The 27254-nt window shown below is 36.6% G+C and overlaps 1 protein-coding gene and 1 long non-coding RNA gene across 7 annotated transcripts in view; one reads left to right on the top strand and one right to left on the bottom strand.

Annotated features, from left to right (window-relative positions):
- The window catches only part of LOC108398501 (uncharacterized), a 112291-nt gene extending 86596 nt beyond the window's left edge, over positions 1 to 25695 (bottom strand). For 3 of the 5 annotated variants that reach the window (XR_005057470.2, XR_012130651.1, XR_012130652.1), the window contains exons 1-2: positions 25386 to 25623; positions 22144 to 22248 (exon numbers count right to left, since the gene is read on the bottom strand). This is a non-coding gene — a long non-coding RNA (uncharacterized lncRNA). Of the gene's footprint in view, positions 1 to 22122; positions 22249 to 25385 lie in introns of all 5 variants that reach the window. The other 2 variants (XR_012130654.1, XR_012130653.1) reach the window with 2 other exon arrangements.
- Positions 25696 to 25736: 41 nt separating this feature from the next.
- Positions 25737 to 27254, top strand: part of DHX40 (DEAH-box helicase 40) — a 44946-nt gene continuing 43428 nt past the window's right edge. For both annotated transcript variants that reach the window (XM_037004038.2, XM_017662585.3), the window contains exons 1-2: positions 25737 to 25926; positions 26755 to 26922. In XM_037004038.2, the coding sequence (XP_036859933.2) occupies positions 25815 to 25926; positions 26755 to 26922 (280 nt within the window). In that variant the 5' untranslated portion in view covers positions 25737 to 25814. The remainder of the gene's footprint in view (positions 25927 to 26754; positions 26923 to 27254) is intronic.

Here is a 27254-nt window from a genome sequence, read left to right as displayed (position 1 = left end):
ATTATTTTATTTAGAACAACAAAATAATGTTCAAGAGACACATATTAGCCTGAAATGACCTCATTGAAGGCTTGGATGCTTATAGAGATATCTTTTGGAATCAGTAAAAATGGAGGCAAAGACATTTAAAAACATTTAGTTCTCAGTGTTTGGGGGTCTATGACCTCATTGGTGGTAAGGGCTAGATGTCCTTTTAAATAAGGCTTTTAAAATGAAATGGAGGAAAACAGGAGATGGAGACTGAAGGACAAAGGCTTATTATAAAGTTCACTTTTAAAAGCAATACAGCTATTTAGGGAAGGAAGTGGAGCACCTCCCTGGTCAAAGCTACTGTCTCTTGCTTGATACTACTACAACAGCCTCCCAAATGGGGTCTCTGAATCCTGTCTTGTTCATCTACAATCTGCTGTCCATCAACATCCAGAGTGATCTTTTCAAAATTCAAATCTATCTAAAAACCTGCAACAGTTTTTCAATTGATCTTCAAATAAAGATCAAAATCCTTAATGTCCTACAAAGCCTTGAACGCTCACTCTCTTGTTCACCTTTCTACCCTCAGCCATGAATCTCAGCCCAAGCCTCAGCATCCTGACCATGTCTGCCCTCCAGGTGTATGCTCTCAGCATTCAACTGACCTTTTCTTAATAGCTTGTTAGAATTAGAGGTATAAATATAAACTCCATGAAGGCAAGACCCAGGTCAGTTTTTGTTCACCTTGTTTCTTCAACATCTGGTACCTGGCATAGGTAATTTGTAAGCACTTGTAATTAGTTGAAAAATGCTTAAGTGCCTTCAGCAAGAGTGAACTATCTACCCAATTTAACAGAGTAGCCTTAAATATTTGTAGTTCTCAATTTCTGAGTACCCCAACTTTACTTTGAGTCCTGACATCATGACAACATGACAATTGACCATCTAACCTGATTAGGACTATTCAGCTCCACAATTCTGGAATCAAATACCTGCCCAGCCTAAGTGAAGTCTTATTTGGAGGTCCTCATTTTTATTTTATGTATTTATTTTTTAATTAATTAATTAATTAATTTTTAAAGTATAGCTGATAGACAATATTATATTTGTTGTGAGTATACAACATAGTGATTCAACAGTTATATACATTATTATATACAATTATATATATACATGTATAATAGTGTATACATAATAATACAGTATTATATACATTATATATATAGTAACTAGTGTGGTTACTATCTGTCAACATAGAAGATGTTACAGAACTATTGACTATATTCTCTGTGTTGTACTTTCATTCCTGTGACTAATTTATATCATGAATGAGATTTTGTGCCTCTTTATCCCCTTCACCAATTTCACTCCCCGTGCCAATCCTTCCCCAATGATAACCACTTCTCAGTGTCTATCACTCTACTGCTGTTTTGTTCATTTTATTTTGTTTTCAGATTCCACATATAAGTGAAATCATATGGTATTTGTCTTTCTCCTGGCTTACTTCACTTAGCATAATACCATCTAGGTTCATCCATGTTGTCACAAATGACAGGATTTCTTTCTTTTTATGGCTGAATAATATTCCATTGAGTATACCAAATGTTTTGAATGTAAAGAAGAATGAATCTTCTTTATTCATTCATCTATTGATGAATACTTTGGTGGCTTCCATATCTTACCTATTGTAAATAATGCATCAATAAACATAGGGGTGCATGTATGTTTTCAAATCCGATATTTTGTTATCTTCAAGTAAATTCCTAGGGGTAGTATGGTATTTCTATCTTGAAATCCTGAATTTTTTGAGGAACCTCCATACTGCTTTCCATAGGTGCTGACCAATTAACATTTCCACCAACAGTATAGGAGGATTTTCTTTTCTCAACCTCCTCACCAACACTTGTTATTTCTTGTCTTTTGAATAATGGCCATTCTAACTAGTGCAAGGTGATATCTCATTGTGGTTTTGATTTGTATTTCCCTGATGATTAGTGATGTGGACATCTTTTCATGTGCCTGTTGACCTTTGTATTTCTTCTTTGGAGAAATGTCCATTTAGGTCCTCTGCCCATTTTTTAATTGGGTTATTTGGTTTTTTGGTATTGAGTCATATGAATTCTTTATATATTTTGGATACTAAGCCTTTATCAGACAAATCATTTATGAATATATCTCCCATACTGTAGGTTGCCTTTTTGTTTTGTTGAAGGGTCCTTTGATATACAGAGCTTTTTAGTTTGATGAAGTCCCATTTGTTTATTTTTACTTTTGCTTCCCTTGTCTGGCGAGACATGCCCAGAAAAAAATTGCTCATGCTCATGTTCAAGAGATTTTTGCCTGTTTTCTTCTAAGAGTTTTATGGTTTCATGTCTTATATTTAGGTCCTTAATCCATTGTGAGTTTACTTTGGAGATCTCATTTTTCAATTGTCTCTATCTAGCTAGTCATCAGTAACTGACATCTGCTGTCTGATTCCTTAAAAAGTCTTTCTTCTCCACCTAATTTCAACCTGATACTTACCACAGGAGAATTCTTCCCCTGAGCTCTCTTGGCCAGGGCCTTTTTTAGATTTTCTGAGTTCCTTCCCTGGTTAAGGACATTTCAGGTACTCTACATGGAAATGAGGGTTCACATTCAACTATTTGTATCTGACATAGAGAAGGAATATAAAACTCTGTGTACATGTACTTTAGGAAATCTCCTTGGAGAATAAAGTGTTGCTTCTCTATACTGCATTCAGTCCTTTAGCTCGTATACTTTTTGTCAGCCTGAAGAGTAATTCAGAATTACCAGGCAGCTGTATCTCAGTTATATAGAAGGAATTGCCCCCTCTCTGTAGTGTGTACTTCATATAATCTGCTTGTGGAGTAAAGCTGAGTTAACAGCATTTGTATCCCTGCACAGGATACAATACTCTGTGTAATGTGTCTTCACTATAACTTGCTTGGAGAAGGTTGCTATCCGGTGTGTCTTGTGCCAAGAAGTCATGCTGCTCTACCATTCCCCAGGCTGCTTCTTCACTTCCTGGCCATAGGCCTAATGCAGAGTTCCAATCCTACTGAACTTGTTCCCTAAACATCCTATTCCCATCTTTCTCTTTCTCCCTGAAGGTTGTCATAGTTGTCTGTTAAAAAGATCACTGAATTAAAAGTGAAAGAGTTAAAAAGATCTCCCTTCTTTATTTTTCTGTAATACTTATCATTATCCAACATAACAAATATTTACCCATGATTTGCCTGTTTCCCCTCACTAGGAGGTATGCCCCATGATTCAGGACTTTTTGTCTGTTTTATTCACTGTGGTAATCCTCATGCTTAGACAGTGCTTAACACATAGTGTAGGTGCTTAATAAATATCTTTTGATGGATTCTGTATATTCAAGATTATATCATGCATAGGGTTTAATGCAATTTTGCATTCAAATTGCTGAACAGATTTCTCAAAGTTAAAAAAAAAACCCACTACTTTGGAACAGAATAGACATGTGGAAGAAATGAGGTACAGAATTAGGGAATTTAGACTGGAATACCACTGAAGAGGGAACACTTGGATACAGTGTGATGAGTCATAAGAAATACAGGTGCTGGGAGGCTGAATCAGCCAATGGCCAATAATTTAGTCAATCATAACTGTGCAATGAAGCCTTCAGAAAAAGCTGAGAAAATTCTACCCCTCTCTTGGATCCTGCTTTTCTGTGGGAGACAGCTTCTATGATGGGGAACCAGAATGCCTCCAAGCTCCAAGCCAGGCGCCAAGCTCCAAGGGGACAGATGCTCCTTTATATGGGACCTTGCCCTGTGTATCTCTTCATCCGGCTGTTAACTTATATCCTTTATTAAACTGGTAAAGGTAAGTGTTTTCCTGAGTTCTGTGAGCCTCTCTAGCAAATTAATTGAACCTAATGGGGAGATCATTGGAACCTCCAGTCTGTAGCTGGTAGGTCAGAAGCACAAGTTAACAGCCTGGGGCTTGTGACGGGTGTCTGCAATGGGGATGGAGGGCAGTCTTTAGGACAAAGCCCTTAACCTGGGGAATCTGGTGCTGTCTCTGGGCAAATAGCATCAGAATTGAGTTGAGTTCTCCAATACCCTGCTAGTGTTTGAGAATTGCTTGGTCTTATGTATGGGAAGAATATCTCTCACATACTTACACACATTGGAATTGGGTCCAGCAACCTGAATGGAGTTATACTACTATTACTACTCTGTATAATACTATTACTGTTGTTGTATATATATGTAGGAAAAGACACTATAGTAGGTAGGTATAGCTAAAGATCACACATGTGATTGGGGCCTTGGTGTCCAGAAATAATTGCCCTGAATAATTTCTGAGAGTTTATGTCATCCCTGATCTGCTTGGCTTCACCTGCACTGGGGCTTAGCCACTTGGCATGCTTCCTTACCAGAGAGGTATTACGAGATGATAGCAGAGTCAAGGGCCTTATAAACATGAGGAGGGGGTAAGGCAACCTCCTGGGGGTGACGACTGGGCTGCAACAGCATTTTCAGGAACCTAGTGTCACGGCCTGGACCCACATAGGCTCTGGCTACCCTGGGGCAAGCCAGGTAACACAACTCAGAAATACATGGGAGGTGAATTGTTTGCCCTTCTTTTCTGTCTTCCAACAGATTGTTCTGAGATGTCCCATGTGGCCAAGAATTTTGCCTCTTTGAGAAGCTGTGGCCCTTTCCTTCTTATTCTTCCTTCCCTGGAATTGCACTCATCTCCTCTCTTCATCCACCCCCCCCACACAAAGAAAATGAGCTCTCTAAGCTTTGTCTCAGGCTTTGTTTTCTAGAAAACTCAGGCTAAGACACAGAGAAGAGGGAGAAGTTGTCACAATTCAATTTCAGAAAGATTACACTAACCCATAGACATACTTTAGAATTCAAACCCTTCTCTCACGTGTCTTACTGCAAAGAAGTATGTTTCTACTGCAAAACAGTTAAAATATTAATGTCTAAAAAGTAAATAAGCATAAGATGAAAAAATGGTAGAACTTCAAGTTAAGACTGAAAGATATGGAGATGAGTTATTGTGGTTAAAAAGATCTAGAATTCATTCATCATTTCATTCATTCATTGAACAAAGAGTATAAAGCACTATCATAATACTGGAGACACTACAGCAAACAAGAAATAGGGGTCCTTCTGCAAGGAGCTTAAATACTACTGGAGGTGACAGATAATAAACAAACCAGAAATATTTAATATAATATCAAATGTAATAAATAATACAAAGACAAATAAAGTGAAGGGGATAGAGAGTGGTGAAATACTCTTTTAGATAGCATAATGGGAAAGGCCTCTCAATGAAAGAAACCTAAGCAAAGACCTAATGAAATAAGAGAAGTATCCCCGGGAAAGTCTAAGGACTACATTCAACTATGTGTGTTCATAGGTTGGTTGGGTTGGTAGATTAGCTTCAAACTAAGACTAAATAAATGGAGCAAGGGAAGGAGAAAAGCATTTGCTTTTCTTTTTTTATCTAAAAATTATTGAAAAGCCTCTTTCCTCATGTTTTGAATTAATCAACTTGGAAGTTGAAGATACTTCCTCCTTCTTAAACGCAAGATTGTTTCTCATCTTATTCTAACCCCACACTTCGCCTGGTATGATTGCTATTTATTCATGCATCTCATGTACATGTAATATGGTATACACTTTGAAAGCAAAATTTATATATTTTCAGCATTGCATTCCCTGAAATATCTAGCATAGTGCCTGTCACTGATATGCAAATGTTTGCTGAATTAAAATTTTTATTTTTATTAACGTAGGTACTTTTTGGAAAATATCATTTGACTCCCTAAAAATCATAAACCACAAATAAGTGTTTAGTTTAGCCTATATGAAACTATATTTATGCATACACTGAGTCTTAAAAAGTAAAATTTCTGGTCTTGGACAAGTTCATGTAACCTCTCTGGGCCTTAGTGTATAGCAGATAGGAATAACAATTCTTATTGATAGTACTTTTTGGTGCAAGAATTTTTAAAAGAACATATATCATCTGGTATAGGAACCAGACACATGATAGTATTTAATAAAGTGTTGGTCATTCAATCAAGAAATTTGAAATTTTCAAGGTTAATCTAAAACCAGGTTATTTGATTATATAAAAAGTGCCCTAGTTATTTGTTAACAGCATTTGTTGTTAGTTATTTCCTATAAGGAAACCATGATAAGGATCCCAAGATCCTTTCTTTAATCAGCTTACGATAATTTACATGTAACAAAATTAATCTATTTTCAACATACAGTCTTTGACAAATGCACCACCACAATCAATATGTAGAACATTGACATCACTGTAAAATGTTCCCTTACACCCCCTTTGCAGGCAATTCCATCCTTCCATCCCTGAGATCTGTCAACCACTGATTTGTTTTCTGCAAAACTTACTTTTATTTATTACACAAATATTTATGAGGGAAGTCCTTGAGCTAGCTACCTTAGAGACTACAAAGATAAGTAAGACATTGTTTGTATCCTGCTCAAAAAACTAGCCTAATTGTGTGTAATTTTGAGATAACTTGTCTACAAATAATATGGGACTGAATTTCAATATGAATGATGCCCATTAAAGAGGAATAGGAAGAAAAATGTTGCAAATGATTTGCAACTTTTAAAATACTGAACAAAATCCTGTATCTTCATGAATTCTACTAATGGTGAAATCCTTTAAAAGGCACAAATTTGTGTTTGCATGATGTTCCACAAAATTACCAAAAAGTAGGAAAGTGCAGAAACCCTAAGTGTGCAGCTCCATCTTCCCAGGTTATTTAATGTCAACCTAGACCAGCTCTCTGGCCAATACAGTGAAAAGGCAACATCCTAAAGCCTTTTGGTTTAGATAGAATAATTACATCATTGAAAGAAAAAAAAGAGAGACAAGAGAATAATGTTCTGCAAAGGCTCACAAAGAATTGTGAGGATCAGTAGTGAGAAATTGTATGGCACATTAAAATTCATGAGGAAATGCCAGTTAAGTTCCATGCATAACAAAGTGATTACTATGCAGGATCAGGTTTTTCTTTCATTATTACAGAAAGACACAAAATCATTATCATGATCTGCCATGTGTTTTTCCTTTGTTATTAGATGCTGGGACAGGCCTATTAAATGTTTAGCGTTACCCAGGGGAACAGTCACAGTGGCGAGTAACGGTGGTTGCAGTGCATGTGGCTTTCTATGGTTCTAATTTTAAGTGCATTTAGACCAGAGGAAAGGAACAAATTAAAAAGAAGGGCAGACGGCTTGGGGGTCATTTTCTCATGATTACAAAGACCTGAGTCTATTCTTCACATTACTGCCCCTTGCTTCATGCCTTACACCTGCTGATTCCAGAATAGACAAAGCTTGTCTCTGCATTTGGAGACTCTGGTCAATACAATGCGGATAACAGTTCATTTCAAACGGGGTAATACATGCGAGTTGATAAAGGGTACTAACATCAGGAGAAAAAACAAAAAGAATCTATAAACATTTGTATAGTGGGGTCAAAATATACCCCCACTGTAATTCTAACGTGCAAAGGAAATAGTGCCCTTTATTTTATTTGATGGACCTAATTTTCCTTGCAAGCTTCCATAGTGGGAGGGGAAAAAAGCCCTAAAAAAAACCCCCTGAACTTCAAGCTTGTCAATTCAAGGTAACAATCTCTTTCAGTCTAAATAAATAGTCACTTGTGAATAATACATTTTCTTCTGGGTAGGTGGAAAATCTTTCATATTTCTTCTCCCTTAACCTTGCTTCCCTTCAACATAGTGTCTGGCTGTATGGAAGGATTTGTGGCTGCATAGGGGTTGGGAGAGGAAGGGCCTCAGATCCCTTTGGGGTCTCAGGATGCAAATTTGTTCCTGTGGCAGTATGGCATCTCTGTGGACTGGTGGCCATTGAGGGCCCCTTTGAGATGCAGCAAGACTTACCTGGCCTTTGGGCAGTGTGTTGATATCATCATGGGTCTGGGGTTTAGGTCATTTGCCCTACACACTGCAGCATCTTAGCTTCTACTGGACTCTTCACCACTTCTGTGGTCCATCACCAGCATTCCCAGTAGGCCACACAGGAGCCAGGACCACTGCATCAGGCTCAATCGCCACTTCTACTTCTCTCTGTCACTGCTGAGCAGTCTCCATATTGGATGTGGCACCAAGTCATAGAGAAGCAGGGCATGAACCCTGTCACCTTCAGCTTTCTCCTCATGCCATTTAATGGACCTTCCTCCTCTAGAAGTTGCCCTGGGGAAGAGCACGCAAGACGCAGGAGTCAAACTTCTTTTTCCCCTTTCAGGGCCCCCTTCACCTTCTACTCCCTCTCTCTCTGAAGAGGCTTTCTCTATATCCTCTTGCTTCACTAGAAGAAGGAGGGTACTGCATGGCTCCATCTTAATGGCAGACAGAGCATCTTTTCTGCACTATGGAAGAGACCCTTCAGAGTGAATCCTGACAGGGTAAGTTGTCTTCTCTGAAAGACAACTGAGAACTTGGGTTTACAAAATGCTTATTTATTTTCCCCAAATATTGCTCCAGTTTATTTTTGAGGGAGTATGGCAAATGTTCCCTAAGTACATATGTTATATGTAGTGCTTAAAAAAATTATGACCATCAAGAAGAGAAAAATGAAATTTGTGCTTTCATATTTTAGGCTGCTCCTTGAGGCTCTTTATGAAAATAGAATTTCAGACTTTCAAAAATTCCTATTGGAAGCTTGAGATGGGTTATGTTGGAGAAGAGTGCATTCCAGTTCTCATTTAGAGGACTTTAATCCCATTTCTTTTTTATTTGGCCCCTTCCTCTATTCTCTGTCTTCTCTTGCATGAGAAGATTTATCTAATTCTCCCAATGACAAAAGACCCACATTGCCTTGAACCTATAGATAGAGAAACAAAAACACGGAAGCACCAGAGCTCCTACAGGAAGGGTATACCTTTTGTATGCTTCTATTTCTTTAAAAAATACTGAACATCATTGAAGGGACTGCTTTTGATGCACCATAATACATAGAAATATAGTCTTGCATCTCAAGGATCTTCTACCTTCAACTTCTCTGCAGCAGTATAGAGGGTTTTAGTTAACCAGGGAAACATGTGGTATGGTACACTCCCTTTCCTATAAGCTGTGCTGTTTATAGTTGATGTGAAAAGACAACTTTTCAGTCTTCTTCAATGTCCTTACAAACAGTGATAAGATGTTTGTAAGTATTTAATTATTTGTTTGTACAAAGAGGCTTATTTATTGAGGTTTTTCTTTGAGATAATGTTTTGGGAGTTTTTAATATAGAGATAATATTTCAGATATACAGGAAAAAAGTATAGAAAATAACATGATAAACATCTATGTATCGAACAGCAGATCTTACCAAGTTGCCATGTATTTCCGATTTTATAAAAAAAAATAAAAATTATTAATAAAGTAGAAGCAACCCTCCCTCATTCCTTTCCCTACTTATCACAGGTATCCAGTCTCTACAACTTATATTGTGTCCCATGTTTCTATAATTTTACTACATAGGTATGTGTCCATAAGCAATGTTTTTTTTTGTATGTTTTAATTTTTATCTAAGTGGTATCATGTTGTAAGCATACTTTTGTAAGTTTACTGGTTAGAGTAGAATTTATTTCCACTATTTTGGTTTCTATTTAGTATGCTTTTTCTTCACTTCTTTTTTCTATACTTTCCTGAGTTATTGAGTTATTTTTCCACCACCTCTACTGGCTTGAACATTCTACAGTAAGAAATATAAACCTTTATTTACGGATTAAGAAGGTAATCTCTGGTAAAGAGGTGGGGTTTCAGGTTTATTTACATAAAGCTTTATGTGATATAGGAAGAGTATTGAAAACAAAGCTTGCTATTTTCTTACAGACTTACACAATTTTGAAACCTCTTTACTGTAATTATGTAAGCTTTAAACATTTTTTGGGAGGTTGTTTTATCCATTTTTCCTTCGATACTTTGGTGAGAAGTTCATGGTTGTCAAGTGTATTTTCTTCATAGTGGTAAAATGAACAACTTGTTTCTCTTTTACATTTATAAAGATACATACTTTCCTTTTTTAAAACTACATACAACTTTCTATTTATTCATTCAATGTTTACCCTTAAATTTATAACATGCACACTCAACTGGGTCTTAGATATCAGCCTGTTTTGAACAATACACAATTTTAGATGATTCACTTCCCCATCAGTTATGTTATTATAATAATTTGATTTCAGTTCTTCAAAAACCCTCTCAACTTAGAAATATTTATCATTATTGCTTTTTAATGCTAAGTATTAATTTTGATATACCAGTCTTTTTACTATCTTTTCTCTTCACAATTGGTACTTTATCACCAGTCCTTTTTCCTGGATTTAATTTCCTTCATCTTGAAGTATATATTTGAGTATATTACAAGCAATAATTTATTACTCGTAAACTATTTCACTATTTGTCTGAAAAACATCTTGATTTCAGTTTCACTCCTGCATGACAGTTTGATACAGATTTCTTGATCTTTATCCCTTAACAATGTGGTGATGCCTACCATTCTACTGTCTTTTCTCAATTTTTGTTGATGAAAAATCTGCTGAAAATAAGAATTGTTCCTTTGTAAGAAATATTTTATATTTTGTTATTTTAAAGATTTCCTCTTTTTCCACTGTGTTTTGTGTTTCACTCTGGTCAGGTGTATGATTTTTACTTTTATGTATATGGAGCTCAGTGATTAGCTACTCAAATATTGCTTCTCTCCTATTCTGTCTATTCCATCATTCTGGAACTCCTTTAAACATGTGTTGGGTCTTCTCATTCTATCCTCTGTATCTTTTAATTCCTCTTTCATATTTTCATCTCTTCATTGTTATATGCTACATTCTGGTGATTTCCTCAGCTCTGTCTTCTACTTCATTATTTTCTCTTGATTTCTTTATACTGTCTGTTGAGTTTTTAATATCAGTGAATTTTTTAATGTTCAATTTTATTATTTTTTCAAATTTGTCTATTTGGTTTTTTTTTTGGTATCATTAATCTACAATTACATGAAGAACATTATGCTTACTAGGCTCCCCACTTCACCAAGTCCCCCCGACATCCCCTTCACAGTCACTGTCTATCAGCGTAGTAAGATGCTGTAAAATCACTACTTGTCTTTTCTGTGCTGTAGAGCCCGCTCTGTACACCCCCCCCACATTGTACATGCTAATTGTAATGCCCCCTTTCTTTTTCCCACCCTTATCCCTCCCTTCCCACCCATCCTCCCCAGTCCCTTTCCCTTTGGTAACTGTTAGTTCATTCGTGGGTTCTGTGATTCTGCTGCTGTTTTCTTCCTTCAGTTTTTCTTTGTTCTTATACTCCACATATGAATGAAATCATTTGGTACTTGTCTTTCTCTGCCTGGCTTACTTCGCTGAGCGTGCCTATTTGTTTTTATAATGTTATCTCATTTCATTATGGTTTCCATGATTTCACTTTTCCAGTGCTTTAAACTACACTTATTTTACAGTTTCTTTTAGATTCTCCTATTATTTCTAGTTCTTCGGTTACAATTTTCCTGTTTGTTGGATTACCTGATCTCATGATGGCTTATTTCTTCATGTGATAAGTAATTTTTTGTTGTGATCTCATTTCCAGTGGGGAATGTTTACTCCATGGGAATTCCTTGCACCTTGAACAGTTTTTAATTTTCCTATAGATTTGTATTCTCTATTCATTTCTGGCATCTAGGGATTTCTCTTTTTTATATTTTATCAAGCATATTTATGCTGTTGTTGCATAAGGCAGGACTGGACTATTCAGATTTAATCCATCAAGTTGCTGAAAGTCCCATGTAATAAAAAAGATGAATTTTCTGTCTGACTGTTTGATTTATAATTGAATGAAGAGAGATGTAGCTAATTTAATGTAAAGTAAAAATTACATGTGTAAAGTCGGAATTATCAACTAAAATTCTCCATTTCCTCATAGGAGAAAATTTTAGCAAAGGCAGGGACTTTTGTTGTTAAATGATACAGTTAAAATCTGTGATAGATCTTGTTTGAGAGTTTTTTCAATTTTTTTTTAGAAGTTGTTTAACTTTATTTTCCAAGTATTACTACACCCTATTTAAAAAGAGCCATTTGTGTCTTGGTTCTTCCACCTCTCATTTTATTCCATTAGCAGTGTCAGGACTTTAAGGCATTTTTCAAATGATATTATCAATCTCTGCACTATATGGAGTTACGGGATTTTCAACTGTAGAGAGTGCCAGACCCCTTTTAGAGAGTGAGTATGTTAGTACTCACTAGATTACTAATTAGATTTGTTTCCTTTGTTAGGTTATATTTCTTTTGTGCGTATATTTATTTCGTGATAGATTTTAAACCCAGTGGCATTGCATAAAGCTTAAAGGTATTTTATAAGAATTGGGTTTAACTTTGCTTAGTCAAATTTCATGTACTAGCTGCAAAAGCAATGAAAATGATATTTTAGAGAAAAACTTGCTGTTGCAGCAAATATCTATATTTAATAAAGAGAAAGTTAGTAACACACTCAGCAGGGACTCCATAAATAGTTGGTGGAAAGAGCAATGGCCTGGAGATTTGGAAAGCTGTACTTGGACTTTGATGTGCCATTATCTAGCTGTACCACCTTGGGCAAGTCACTGAAGATCGTCCCAGTTTCCTCATCTCTAAAAGAGGTCTGGCACTCTCTACAGTTGAAAATCCCATAACTCTGGATAGCGCAGATATTGATAATATCATTTGAAAACTGCCTTAAAGTCCTGACACTGCTAATGGAATAAAATGAGAGGTGGAAGAACCAAGACACAAATGGCTCTTTTTAAATAGGGTGTAGTAATATTTGGAAAATAAACAACTTCTAAAAAAAAAATAGAAAAAACTCTCAAACAAGATCTATCACAGATTTTAACTGTATCATTTAACAAAAAAAGTCCTTGCCTTTGCTAAAATTTTCTCCTATGAAGAAATGGTGTTTGAACAATTGGACATCTATATTAAAAATAAGAACATATACAAGAACCTACTCAAAATGGATTAAAAACTAAATGTAAAACATAAAACTATAAAACTCTAGAAAAACACATATAAGCAAATCTTTGTGACCTTAGGATTATGCAAGCTTTCCTAGATACCACCAAAGGCACAATAAAAAGAGAAAATGTTGATAAATTGGACTTCATCAGAATTAAGAATTTCTTCTTGAAAGGCACAATTAAGAGAATTAAAAGACAAGCCAAAGACTGGGCCAAAATATTTGCAAAGCATATATCTGATTATGGATTTCAATCCAGAATCTATAAGAAATTCTCAGGACTTAACAATAAAAAATAAGCAACTCTTCTGTCCCACATATATATTGGCAAAAGATTTGAACAGACATTTCACCATAAAAGATATATAGACTACAAATAAATACACAAAAAGATATACAACCCAATCATCATAGGTATATGCAAATTAAAACCACAATGACATACCACTATTACTTATTAGAATGGGTAAAACAAAAAAAAACTGACAATACCAATCTTAGCAAAGATGTGGAATAACTGAAATTGTCATACATGGCTGGCAGAAATGCAAAACGGTCCAGACTCTATGGAAAACATTTGGCAGTTCCTTTCTTTCTTTTTTCAAATTGAAGTATCAAATATACATTCTTATATTGGTTTCAAATATACATACAGCACAGTGGTTCAACAGTTACCCCTATTATTAAATTCTCGCCCTATATGCAGTTACTATCTATCAACATAGAAAGATGTTACAGAATCATTGACTATATTCTCCATGCTGTACTACCATCCCCATGGTCACCTTACATTGTGATTGCAAATTCTGTGCCCTTTTATCTCCCTCACCCTTCCTGCAAACCTGCCCCAACCCCTCTCCCTTGTAACCACTAGTCACTTCTCAGTGCTAGTCTACTGCTGTTTTGTTTCTTCTGTCTTGCCTTGTTTTTATATTTCACAAATGAGTGAAATCATATGGTATTTGTCTTTCTCCACCTGGCTGATTTCACTGAGCATAATACCCTCTAACTCCATCCATGTTGGTGCAAATGGCAGGATTTCTTTTCTTTTTGTGGTTGAATAATATTCCATTGTGTATATGTACCACATTTTCTTTACCCATTCATCTATTGATGGACACTTAAGTTGCTTCCCTGTCTTGGCTATTGCACATAGTGCAGTGATAAACATAGGGGGGCATATATCTTTTCAAATGAGGGCTTTTGTTTTCTTCAGGTAAATTCCTAGGAGTGGAATTACTGGATCAAATGGTATTTCTATTTTTAGTTTTTTGAGGAACTTCCATACTACTTTCCACAGATGTTGCACAAATTTATATTGCCACCAACAGTGTAGGAGGGTTCCCATTTCTCTGCATCCTCACTAGCATTTGTTCTTTCTTGTCTTTTGGATAGTGGCCATTTTGACTGGTGTGAAGTGTTATCTCATTGTGGTTTTAATTTGAATTTCCTTGATGATTTGCGATGTGGAGCATCTTTTCATGTGCCTATTGGCCATGTTATTTTTTTAGGGTTGTTGAGTGTGTGTGTGTATTACATGAAGAACATTATGTTTACTAGGCTCCCCACTTCATCAATCCCCCCCTACAAATCCCATTACAGTCATTGTCCATCAGCATAGTAAGATGCTGTAGAGTCACTACTTGTCTTCTCTGTGTTGTACGGCCCTCCTCATGCCCCCCACCCACATTAGACATGCTAATCGTAATGCTCCCTTTCTTTTTCCCTGCCCTTATCCCTCCCTTCCCACCCATCTTTCCCAGTCCCTTTCCCTTTGGTAACTGTTAGTCCATTCTTGGGTTCTGTGTTTTGTTCCTTCAGTTTTTCTTTGTTCTTATACTCCACATATGAGTGAAATCATTTGGTACTTGTCTTTCTATGCCTGGCTTATTTCACTGAGTATAATACCCTCTAGCTCCATCCATGTTGTTGCACATGGTAGGATTTTTCTTCTTATGGCTGAATAATATTCCATTGTGTATATGTACCACATCTCCTTTATCCATTCATCTACTGACAGACATTTAGGTTGCTTCCATTTCTTGGCTATTGTAAATAGTGCTGCAATAAATGTCAGGGTGCATCTGTCTTTTTCAAACTGGGCTGCTGCATTCTTAGGGTAAATTCCTAGAAGTGGAATTCCTGGGTCAAATGGTATTTCTATTTTGAGCATTCTGAGGAACCTCCATACTGCTTTCCACAATGGTGTGTGAGTTTTTTTATATATTTTGGATGCTAACCCATTATCAAATATGTCCTTTATGAATATATTCTCCTATACTGTAGGATGCCTTTTTGTTCTGCAGGTGGTGTCCTTTGCTGTACAGAAGCTTTTTAGTTTAACATAGTCCCATTTATTCATTTTTGCTTTTGCTTCTCTTGAGTAAGGAGATGCATTCAGGAAAATGTTGCTCATGTTTATACTCAAGAGATTATTGCCTCTGTTTTCTTCTGAGTTTTATGGTTTCAAAACTTACATTCAGGTCTTTGATCCACTTTGAGTTTACTTTTGTGTATGGAGTTAGACAATAATCCAATTTCATTCTCTTACATGTAGCTGCCCAGTTTTCCCAACACCAATTATTGAAGAGCCTGTCTTTTCCCCATTGTATATTCATGGTCCCTTTATTTTATATTAATTGACCATATATGCATGGGTTTATATCTGGGCTTTCTATTCTGTTCCATTGATGTATTTTTGTACCAGTATCAAATTGTTTTGATTACTGTAACTTTCTAAGAGAGCTTGAAGGCCAGGAGTGTAATCCTCCAGCTTTGTTGTTCTTTCTCAGGATTGCTTTGGCTATTCGCGGTCTTTTGTGGTTCCACACGAATTTTAGAATTATTTGTTCTAGTTCTTTAGAACTGCTCTTGGCATTTTAATAGAGATTGCATTGAATTTAAGTTGTTTTGGGCAGGATGGACATTTTGACAATATTAATTCTTCCTATGCATGAGCACAGGATAGATTTCCATTTATTGGTGTCTTCTTTAATTTATCTCATGAGTGTCTTACAGTTTTCAGAGTACAGGTCTTTCCCCTTCATGGAATAGGTTTATGCCTAGGTATTCTATTCTTTTTGATGCAATTGTAAATGGAGTTTTTTTCTTGATTTCTCTTTCTGCAATTTCATTGTTAGTTTATACGAATAAAATAGATTTCTGTGTATTAATTTTGTATCCTGCAACTTTGCTGAATTCATTTATTAGTTCTCATAGTGTTTGGGTAGACTCTGTAGGGTTTTATATGTATAATATCATGTAATCTACAAATAATGACAGTTTAAGTTCTTTCTTACCAATTTGGATACCTTTCATTTTTTTGTGTTGTCTGGTTGCAGGGGCTAGGACCTCCAGTACCATGTTGAATAAAAGTGGTGAGAGTGGCAACCTTGTCTTGTTCCTCATCTTAGAGGAAAAGCTTTCAGCTTTTTACTGTTAAGTATGATAATGGCTGTGGGTTTGTCATACATGGCCTTTATTATGTTGAGGTATGTACCCATTTTGTTGAGAGTTATTATCATGAATGGATGCTGGATTTTGTCAAATGCTTTTTCAGCATCCATTGAAACAATCATGTGATTTGTATTTTTTTTTTGTTGATTTCGTGTATGATATTGATTGATTTAAGAATATTGTACCAGCTTTGCATCCATGGAATAAATCCCACTTGATCATGATGGATAATCTTTTTGATGTATTTTTGGATTCAGTTTGCTAATATTTTGTTGAGGATTTTTGCATCTATGTTCATTAGGGATATTGGTGTATAATTTTCTTTTTTTGTGGTGTCTTTGCTTTTTGTATTAAAGTGACCAGGCCTCATAGAATGAGTTTGGAAGTATTCCCTCTTCTTCTAGTTTTTGGAATACTTTAAGAAGGATGAGTATTAGCTCTTCTTTAAATGTTTCCTAGAATTCAGCTGTGAAGCCATCTGGACTGGGAGTTTTGTTTTTTGGAGTTTTTTGATTACCAATTCAACTTCATGGCTGGTAATCGGTCTGTTCAGATTTTGTTTCTTCCTGGGTCAGTCTTGGAAGGTTATATTTTTCTCAGGAGTTGTCCATTTCTTCTAGGTTGTCTAGTTTATTGGTATATAATTTTTCATAGTATTTTCTAATAATTCTTTGTATTTCTATGGTATGCATTGTGATTATTCCTTCTTTGTTTCTGATTTTGTTTGTGTGAATATACTCTCTTTTTTTTCTTGGTAAATCTGGCTAGGGGTCTATCTATTTTGTTTATTTTCTCAAAGAACCAGCTCTTGGTTTCATTGATTTTTTTTCCCCTATTGTTTTATTCTTCTCTATTTTATTTATTTCTCCTCTGATCTTTATTATGTCCCTCCTTCTACTAACTTTGGGCTTAATTTATTCTTCTTTTCTAGATTCTAGCAGTTTCTTATAAACAGACATTTATCATTTGACACAGCAACTCCATTTCTAGGTATTTACCCAAGAGAAATGAAATAGTACAATAAAAAACCAGTATGTGAATGTTTATAATGACTTTATGCATAGAAACAACATAAATGTCCCTCAACTAATGAATTCATAAATGATTGTGGTAACATTCATACAATGTAATACTACTCACTAATAAAGATTGAATTATTGATATACACTACAACTATATTCAACTGTACATGAATTATATCTAATTATATTTAATGAAAAAAGCCAGAACAAAAAAAAGAGTACATACCAGATGATTCCACTTATATGACATTTGGAAAAGGCAAAACTATAGATACAGAAAACTAATCAGTGGTTGTCAAAGCCTAGAGGTGAAGAAAATGGTTGACCACAAAGGAGCACAGGGGAATTTTTTAGAGTGATGAAACTGTTTTATATCTTTATTATAGTGGTGGTTACAAACCATATGCACTTGTCAAAATTTATAAAAGTCACAACTATACACTAAAAAGGTTGAGTTTTACCACTCGGAAATTATGTCTCAATAAATATGCTCACCTCCCCCTCTGCCAAAAAAAGACATAAATAATATTTATCACAGATTTTAATGGTAATACTTAAAAGTATAAGCTGCTTTTTTCCTCCCATTTTTCTCCAATGAAAATATTGTATTATAACTGAGAAACAGGGACAATAAAAATTAAAATATTACAATGAAAAATATTTGCAATATAAAATCTATGTGCTTTAAAACAAGTAATATCAAATATGCACAGTATTTACATGATTTTTAGTAATTTTCAATCTTTTTTCACTTTGATTTTATGAGTTAAATGTCAATTTTTTTTTCAGAGAAATAGTACTCTCATTTTTCTTTCAAGTAATGTTGATGCTGAAGTTTCTGAAATAAACCTTGCTTGCCACCTTCAGGCAAGTGAAAGATTTACAGAGACCAATATCAGAAATAGAACATTAATTATGCAAATTTCTCAATCCATACTTAATAATGTCTTGATCACTCTGTTAGTGCATTTGTGAGATTTCCTCTACCCAGAATCTTTCTCTGGCATTTACTGGAATTTTCCAAATTTTCAAAGCTCAGTTCAAATGCCATTAACTCCAAAAAGCCTCCCCTGATAACCCTAGCTAGTTTTTTCCCTCTAAATATTTTATCTCCTTGAATACTATAATGTTATTGAAGGTAGTGATCATGTCTTACACATATTTTTATGCCTTTGTATGGCTATTAAAAAGGGTACATATAAGAGTTGTACATCCTAATGCCTACTTAATGAATATGTGAATGAATGAATAAGAAGTTAGAGTAATCACTGAGCCTTCATTTGAAAGAAGCCCTATTTTATTAATAAAATGGGAATTCCACATATCTATAGAAGATTATATGCATATATATAAAGCATCAATTTCACTGACAATGGTTAGAAGTGTCTTGATCTTTATTAATCTCTGAATTAAATTATATCATTGATGAATGATTTAATGACTCCTTGGTGACCAACCCTGTCATACTAATTCAAATCTTAATATCTGGACACCTGAAACATAAGATTAAAAAGAAAGAAAAGAAAGTGTGATGATTACATCTTTTAGTTTTGGACTGAAAAGTGTACTCTTCTCTAAGTTCTATGATATGGGCATCTAATTACTTTCTTCCAAATCTGAGATCCTATAGGCATGTTAATAGAATATGTAACAGTGGTGTGGGGTCCCTCACCACTTCACTCATAGAAAAATTCCCAAATGTTTCTGCGTGATTCTACCTGGTTTAGGTAATGAGGTCCTTCTTCATGTTTCCATTTCCTTTATAATGTACAAGCACCCCTATCTTTCTTTTCATACCTACCTGTGGACTGCTAAGTAACAAACTGGTAATATGTTTTGGTTTTTATTTATTTTGATTAATTTTATTTATTTGTAGGTAGCTCCTGTTCTTTTTTTTTTCTTGGTATCATTAATATATAATCACATGAGCAACCTGTGGTTACTAGATTTCCCCCATTATCAAGTTCCCACCACATACCCCATTACAGTCACTGTCCATCAGCATAGTAAGATGCTATAGAGTCACAACTTGTCTTCTCTGTGCTATACTGCTTACCTGTTCCCATCCCCTATATTATGTGTCCTAATCGTAATGCCCCTTATTCTCTTTCTCCCTGCCTTCTCATCCGCCCACCCCAGTCCCTTTCCTTTTGGTAACTGTTAGTCCATTCTTGGGTTCTGTGATTCTGCTGCTGTTTTGTTCCTTCAGTTTTTGCTTTGTTGTTATACTCCACAGATGAGTGAAATCATTTGGTACTTGTTTTTCTGTGCCTGGCTTATTTCACTGAGCAAAATACCCTCTAGTTCCATCTATGTTGTTGCAAATGGCAGGATTTATTTACTTCTTATGGCTGAATAATATTCCATTGCATATATGTACCACATCTTCTTTATCCATTCATCTACTGATGGGACACTTAGGTTGCTTCCATTTCTTGGCTATTGTAAATAAGTGCTGTGATAAACACAGGGTGCATATGTCTTTTGAAACTGGGATCCTGCATTCTTAGGGTAAATTCCTAGGAGTGGGATTCCTGGGTCAAATGGTATTTCTATTTTTAGTTTTTTGAGGAACCTCCATACTGCTTTCCACAATGGTTGAACTATTTTACATTCCCACCAACAGTGTAGGAGGGTTCCTCTTTCTCCACATCCTCACCAGCATTTGTTGTTTCTAGTCTTTTCTATGTTGGCCATCCTAACTGGTGTGAGGTGATATCTCATTGTGGTTTTAATTTGCATTTCCCTGATAAATAGCGATGTGGAGCATCTTTTCATGTGCCTGTTGGCCATCTGAATTTCTTCTTTGGAGAAGTGTCTGTTCATATCCTCCACCCATTTTTTAATAGGGTTATTTGCTTTTTGGGTGTTGAGGAATGTGAGTTCTTTATGTATTTTAGATGTTAACCCCTTGTCAGATATGTCATTTACAAATACATTTTCCCATACTGTAGGATGCCTTTTTGTTCTGCTGAGACCTTTGCTATACAGAAGCTTTTTAGCATGATGTAGTTCTATTTGTTCATTTTCTATTTTGTTTCCCTTGCCTAAGGAGATGCATTCAGAAAAAAGTTGCTCATGTTTATATTTAAGAGATTTTTGCCTATGTTTTCTTCTAAGAGTTTTGTGGTTTCATGACATACATTCATGTCTTTGATCCATTTTGTTTACTTTTGTGTATGGGGTTAGACGATAATCCAGTTTTATTCTCTTGCATGTAGCTGTCCAGTTTTGCCAACACCAGTTGTTGAAGAGGCTGTCATTTGCCCATTATATGGCCATGGCTCCTTTATTGTATATTAATTGACCATATACGCTTGGGCTTGTATCTGGGCTCTTTACAGTCTGTTCCATTGGTCTATGGGTCTGTTCTTGTGCCAGTACCAAATTGTATTGATTAATGTGGCTTTGTAGTAGAGCTTGAAGTCTGGGAGCATAATCCCTCCTGCTTTATTCTTCCTTCTCAGGATTGCTTTGGCTATTGGGGGTCTTTTGTGGTTCCATATGAATTTTAGAATGATTTGCTCTAGTTCATTGAAGAATGCTGTTGGTATTTTGATAGGGATTGCATTGAATCTGTAGATTGCTTTAGGCAGGATGGCCATTTTGACAATATTAATTCTTCCTGTCCATTAGCACAGGAAGTTTCCATTTATTGGTATCTTCTTTAATTTCTCTCATGAGGGTCTTGTAGTTTTCAGAGTATAGGTCTTTCACTTTCTTGGTTAAGTTTATTCCTAGCTATTTTATTCTTTTTGATGCAATTGTGAATGGAATTATTTTCCTGATTTCTCTTTCTGCTAGTTCATCATTAGTGTATAGAAATGCAACAGGTTTCCGTGTATTAATTTTGTATCCTGCAACTTTGCTGAATTCAGATATTAGATCTAGTACTTTTGGAGTGGAGTCTTTAGGGTTTTTTTCTTTCACACAAGAGATTTTATTATCTGAAAGAGAAAGTGGCTGCCCCCAGAGGGAGGGAGAGGAAGAGAGGGAGGGGGGGGGAGAGAGAGAGAGAGAGAGAGAGAGAGAGCAGCCTCTTTAGGGTTTTTTTATGTACAATATCATATCATCTCCAAACAGTGACAGTTTAACTTCTTCTTTGCCTATCTGGATGCCTTTTATTTCTGTTTTGTCTGATTGCTGTGGCTAGGACCTCTAGAACTATGTTGAATAAAAGTGTGGAGAGTGGGCATCCTTGTCTTGTTCCCAATCTTAAAGGAAAAGCTTTCAGCTTCTCGCTGTTAAGTATGATGCTGGCTGTAGGTTTGTCATATATGGCCTTTATTATGTTGAGTAATTGCCCTGTATACTCATTTTGTTGAGAGTTTTTATCATGAATGGATATTGAATTTTGTCAAATGCTTTTTCAGCATGTGTGGAGATAATCATGTGGTTTTTGTCCTTTTTGTTGATGTGGTGGATGATGTTGATGAATTTTTGAATGGGTTTTGGTTTATTTTTAAAAGAGTGACCAACAGTTGAGGATGACTCATCTTGAATTATTTTAAGAATTCTTTCAATTAGAACTTTCTAACCAAAGATCCTCTTTCTCTTGCCTATGTTGAGGGCTTTCTATTCCATATATCAGGTCTGTATTTCTTATTACATTCTCCCTTCTCTGTGCCCTCTCTCTAGGCCCAGTCTTACCTGTCTGAGAGAGGAAATTACCTGTTGTTCATGCATGCTCGGGAGGCTCTGGTCTTGACCCTGAGCTCAGCAATGTCCTTGGATCTATGTTTCTGCTCAGATGAGGGCTGGGGAGGATGAAAGGCCCTGTGTTTACAAGTAAGATAGAAATAGGGCAGGGAAATATAGTGAAACAATCAGATTCATATTTTGTGATACAAATCTGCCACAAATGCAGATTTTTAGTACCTACTTTGACCAGAAGTTTTTTCTCTTTCCTCCAGTCTTGTGTCATCTCTCAGAATGTGCACTTGACTTTTCTCCCTCATGAGTATCTGTTTCAACTCTCCTAAATATACCTTGTAACTATACCTCAATAATTTCACTGACCAAGTCTTTTTAAAATCATCATACATACACTGTAGTACCAGCATCTTTTTCTGGCTATTCTTTTCTCTCCCTTTCATTTACCTTAGTTGATTCTAAGCAGACATCTCCAAATGCATTAAGTACATTTACAGTTTGCTCCCTAATTCTCTTCCCACCCACTTACAATCTGGCTTCTCTCTGCTTCTCTTTATCAAAACAAGTGTCATTTTGGTCAAATTCATGAATTTTTAAAAACCCATGTACTGTGACACCATTGTTCATTCTCTTTCTGTGAATCCCTGTTATGATTAGCTTTCTACATATCACTACTAGTGGCATTTTTAGCTTTCTGGATTTTATTGTATTAATATATTTGATAATTTTTCTTTCTCTTCCAGTTATTTCATTTAAATTAAAACACTGTTTCTTTGCTTTCTTCCTGAAGATGATTTAAAAATTAGATTCTATTTGCATAAATGTCTAATACTGAGCATCCTTCCTGTTGTTTGGATGCTCAGAAACAAATTATTTGGATCCAAGAACCTTTTCAAAGACTGCTTATGAAGTAATAGAAGTAGGGTGCAATTTATACTTTTCTCACTTCTTTGAATGTCATTTCTTTCAGTTTATCCCGTGACTTGAAGATAGCAGGAAATAGATTCAATGTTGTTAGGAACACTGACCTTCTTTCACACACAACCGATGTATTTTCTATTTTTATTCTGTATCTTGTTTGCCATTGTCATTTCTAAACTCACTGGGCAGGAAATAATTGTTGATCTTTCAATTTGGAATAGCCTCAAGCACATGGTGATTAATAGTAATATATTTTAAATGTCCTTGGTTTCAAAACTGACAATGTTAAAGCAACATTTGAGTTTTTCACTTTTACTTTTCTTCACTCTTGGTTTGCAGGTTTTATGCTGGATACTCTTATTAGGTGGTTTTCATTCAAGACTGAAATCATTCTATAATACCTGATTTACAAACACTGGAAGAAAATAAATTGGGCACCAAAACTGATCATTTTGATTATCAAAGAAGGTAATTCCTTCTCCCATTACAGTACAGTAGTGTGGCTTTGATTCACCTTTTTGTTCTGTTGTCTTGGGCAAGTATGTGAGCCTTGGTTCTCACATGTGAAAATTTAGGGATAACAATAACCTACCTCTCTGGGTTTTTGTGAAAACTAAATGAAAGAGAATTATATTAAATGCTTGACTATTAAGTTCTCAATAAATAAATGGTAACTATTATTGGTCTGAAATTATTCTGCTCCTGTTCTTAGGAAGTGGCTTTATTATGTCACTGATACAGCTGCCCTGTACTCAAATACCTTGCTCTGTACTTACCATGCCTGGGCTAAAAATGTATTTTTTATTTTTTTGCTTTGTTTTTCCGATCTGTAATATTTAAAATTTCTAACAGAATCCAGAAGGTTGGCAATTTCCTTTAAATGGATGAGAGAAATCTGGGATGTTCTTTTGTATTACCAGACTAATTTCTATAAGCACCCTGGTTTTGGAGATACAAAGTTGTTAGAAAGCTGCACTTCGTTTAGAGTCATTCAAAAACTGGTGAACTTGCATTTTAGGAGATGTCAGTCCCACTCACAAGCAGTTGGTATAAGTACATTTTTAATGAGCACAGAAAAATCTTGGGGTCCTGTGACATATTTTTTTTTTGAGAGGGCATCTCTCATATTTATTGATCAAATGGTTGTTACCAACAATAAAATTCTGTATAGGGGACTCAATGCAGTTATTAATCAACCCCAAGCCTATATCTCAACAGTCTCCAATCTTCTGAAGCATAACAAACAAGTTCTTACATGGTGAACAAGGTCTTACATAGTGAATAAGTTCTTACATGGTGAACAGTGCAAGGGCAGTCATATCACAGAAACTTTCGGTTTTGATCACGCATCATGAACTATAAACAATCAAGTCAGATATGATTATTCGTTTGATTTTTATACATGATTTATATGTGAATTCCACATTTCTCCCTTATTATTATTATTATTTTTTAATAAAATGCTGAAGTGGTAGGTAGATGCAAGATAAAGGTAGAAAACATAATTTAGTGCTGTAAGAGGGCAAATGTAGATGATCAGGTGTGTGCCTATAGACTAAGTATTAATCCAAGGTAGACAAGGGCAACAAAACATCCACGGATGCAGAAGATTTCTCTCAAAATGGGGAGTGAGGTTCTAAGCCTCCCCTCTGTTGGTCCCCAATTTCTCTCCTGATGGCTCCCCTGCGACTGTGCCTGTCTTAGGTTGTTCCTCCCTTGAGGAATCTTACCTGTCTCTGGCTCCTGTGACATATTTTGAAGCCTGTCATATAAGAGTAGTGGCCTTTAGGTAATGGTGAAGTGACAACTTTGGGTTTTCTTCTTTGGCAGTAAGTATTGGTTAATTCTGACAGCAAGAATGGTTGGAAAGTCCAAGAAACAATCTTCTTGCACTCATTTAGTTACAACTGACACTATTTACAAAACTGGAAGTTTCTATAACAAAGATCTGCTCCCCAAAGTGCCCTTTCTGGGAAAGTCTCTCCACCTGATTATTGTATGTGTGCTTAACTTTTCAGCTATTGTGGTTTCCAAGGAATCCACATCCATTAAAAGTGAGCTTAATTCCTCTGGAGATTAATCTTTCATTCATATATTCAGCAAGTTCAACAAATACTGATGGCCCATTTTGAATCACTTTGCTGGGCTCTGAGTATACCGTTTTTTTCTAAAGTTCCCGCCCTCGTGTCCAGACGGGGTAAAGGGGGAAGAAAATAAACACGGAAATAGATGAAAATGCAGGGTCCTTTGAGGGGAAAGAAGCGTGCGGACCCAAGTTTTGGACATTAAAGAACTGTAAGCCCGGCATGCAACTCAGTAGTTGCGTGCTTTAAACATACCACTTCAGGATGAGCAAGGCGAGAATGTTGTGGAATGCCACTCCAGGAGGGTTCCAGCTCCACGCTGGGTGTGTGAAGGGAGAATAGGTTTGCAGTGACCACTGTAGCTGAAAAAAGTCGTGTCAACTGGCTCTTTTCGGCACAAGAAAAGAGGAGAGGGCCTTTCCGCACCTTGGGGATGCCTTCGCGCTCGAGGCGCAGCGCGCGCCGACAGATGGCGGGAAACCCTCGCGGGGAGCTCAGCAGGGTCGAGGGGGCCGCGAGTTTTCCTGCCGCCGCGCGCCACGTCACGTAATAGCTCCCCCTCCCCTTGCTTTGAGTCGCACGCGCGGAAGTAAACACCTCGACGTCATCAGGGCGCGTCTTCGCCTTTCTCCTCCCATCTGCCAAGATCTGTGGACGTGCTCACCTCCGCTCCGGGCCAGGTCTATGTCCCGGTTTCCCGCCGTAGCGGGCAGGGCGCCAAGGCGGCAGGAGGAGGGTGAGCGGTCAAGAGACCTCCGGGAAGAGCGTCCTTCGGCTGTTTCCATCGCTGACAGAGGTGCGGTCCGCGGGACGCTACAGAGGCCAGCGGGAGTTACGGCATGCGGGTTTTTTGGGAGGGGGATGAAAGTCTCCTTGGGCGGGCAGAGAAGAGTGGAGAGGAGGCCGCAGCGTTCTTTTCGCCCTCCAAGCCGGAGGCGAACTTTGCGTCCAATTAACACTTTGCTTTAGAGGGGGGCCGTCCCAGACCCAAGTTAGGTGAAAACCCTACTGGGGGACAAAAAAGTGAACCCCAAAGCTCAGACGCATTCTGCTCGTAAACAGGTTCATAAAGTCTTTGTTCTCTACCCATCCATCCCCCCGCACCCCCCTTCGTCGGGCCGCCAGCCTGCCTTTGGGTACGATATGAAGGGAGCCAGTTTCCAGGAGCCAGTTTCCATGGTTACCCACCACTTGGCCTTCTGGGATATCAGTCACTCTGAACAGGGACCCAACTTGAACCATGAATCAGAAGCAAACACAGGTGGCTTTTAATTCAACAGAGTTTTCTGCTGTATTACAGTTTTTGGTCTATTTAATGAAATTGGGTTTTGTGCTTCTGTATACGTATGCTTACATATACGTAGTCCTATGGTAGGCTTACTTTGTCAAGTACTTTGAGTCATACTTTAGCAAACACTCAGATTGGTAGATTTCACTGACAAGTTGGTATGGGTTTATATAAGCCTCACTTACAAACTGGGCATAGGTGATTTAACTGAGAATTCATGGATTAATCTCTTCCACCCCTAAACTTCTATCATCTTCGTTTTTCAGTTCTGGGAAATTGAGTCACAGATATCTTTACAGCCCTTTTAATTGCACAACTGTTTTTCTGTGATTGCAGAAGAGAAAGGATGCACATCACAGGAGGGAGGAACTACTCCAACTTTTCCTATTCAAAAGCAAAGAAAAAAGCTTATTCAAGCTGTGAGGGATAATTCATTCCTTATTGTTACTGGAAATACAGGAAGTGGTAAAACAACTCAACTCCCAAAATATCTATATGAAGCAGGTAATTTTGTTCTGGGATAGCATTGGGAGTAGTTTTTAAAATATCTTCTTAAAGGCTTATAGGACAAACTGTATTGCACAGATGCCCACCATTTGTTTTACAGTCCCAGTTCTTCTCTTGGCACACCTTCCATACATCTCCCCTGTTTCTTTATGGTCTTATTACTTATCAGGAGTTGTTGAGAGGGCAATTTTTCCATTTTTAATTACCATAATAATCCCAAATAGAATTATAGGTAAATATTGATGCTCTGCTATAAAATAAGATTGTTTGCAGTTTATTGGGTACTGAAATAATTTTCAGCAGAAAGGAATATATTGATATCTATTGTT

Source organism: Manis javanica, chromosome 4, assembly GCF_040802235.1.
Source record: "Manis javanica isolate MJ-LG chromosome 4, MJ_LKY, whole genome shotgun sequence".
NCBI classification, from domain to species: domain Eukaryota; kingdom Metazoa; phylum Chordata; class Mammalia; order Pholidota; family Manidae; genus Manis; species Manis javanica.
Note: the sequence above shows the minus strand (reverse complement) of the source record. Positions and strands in the feature narration are given on the sequence as shown.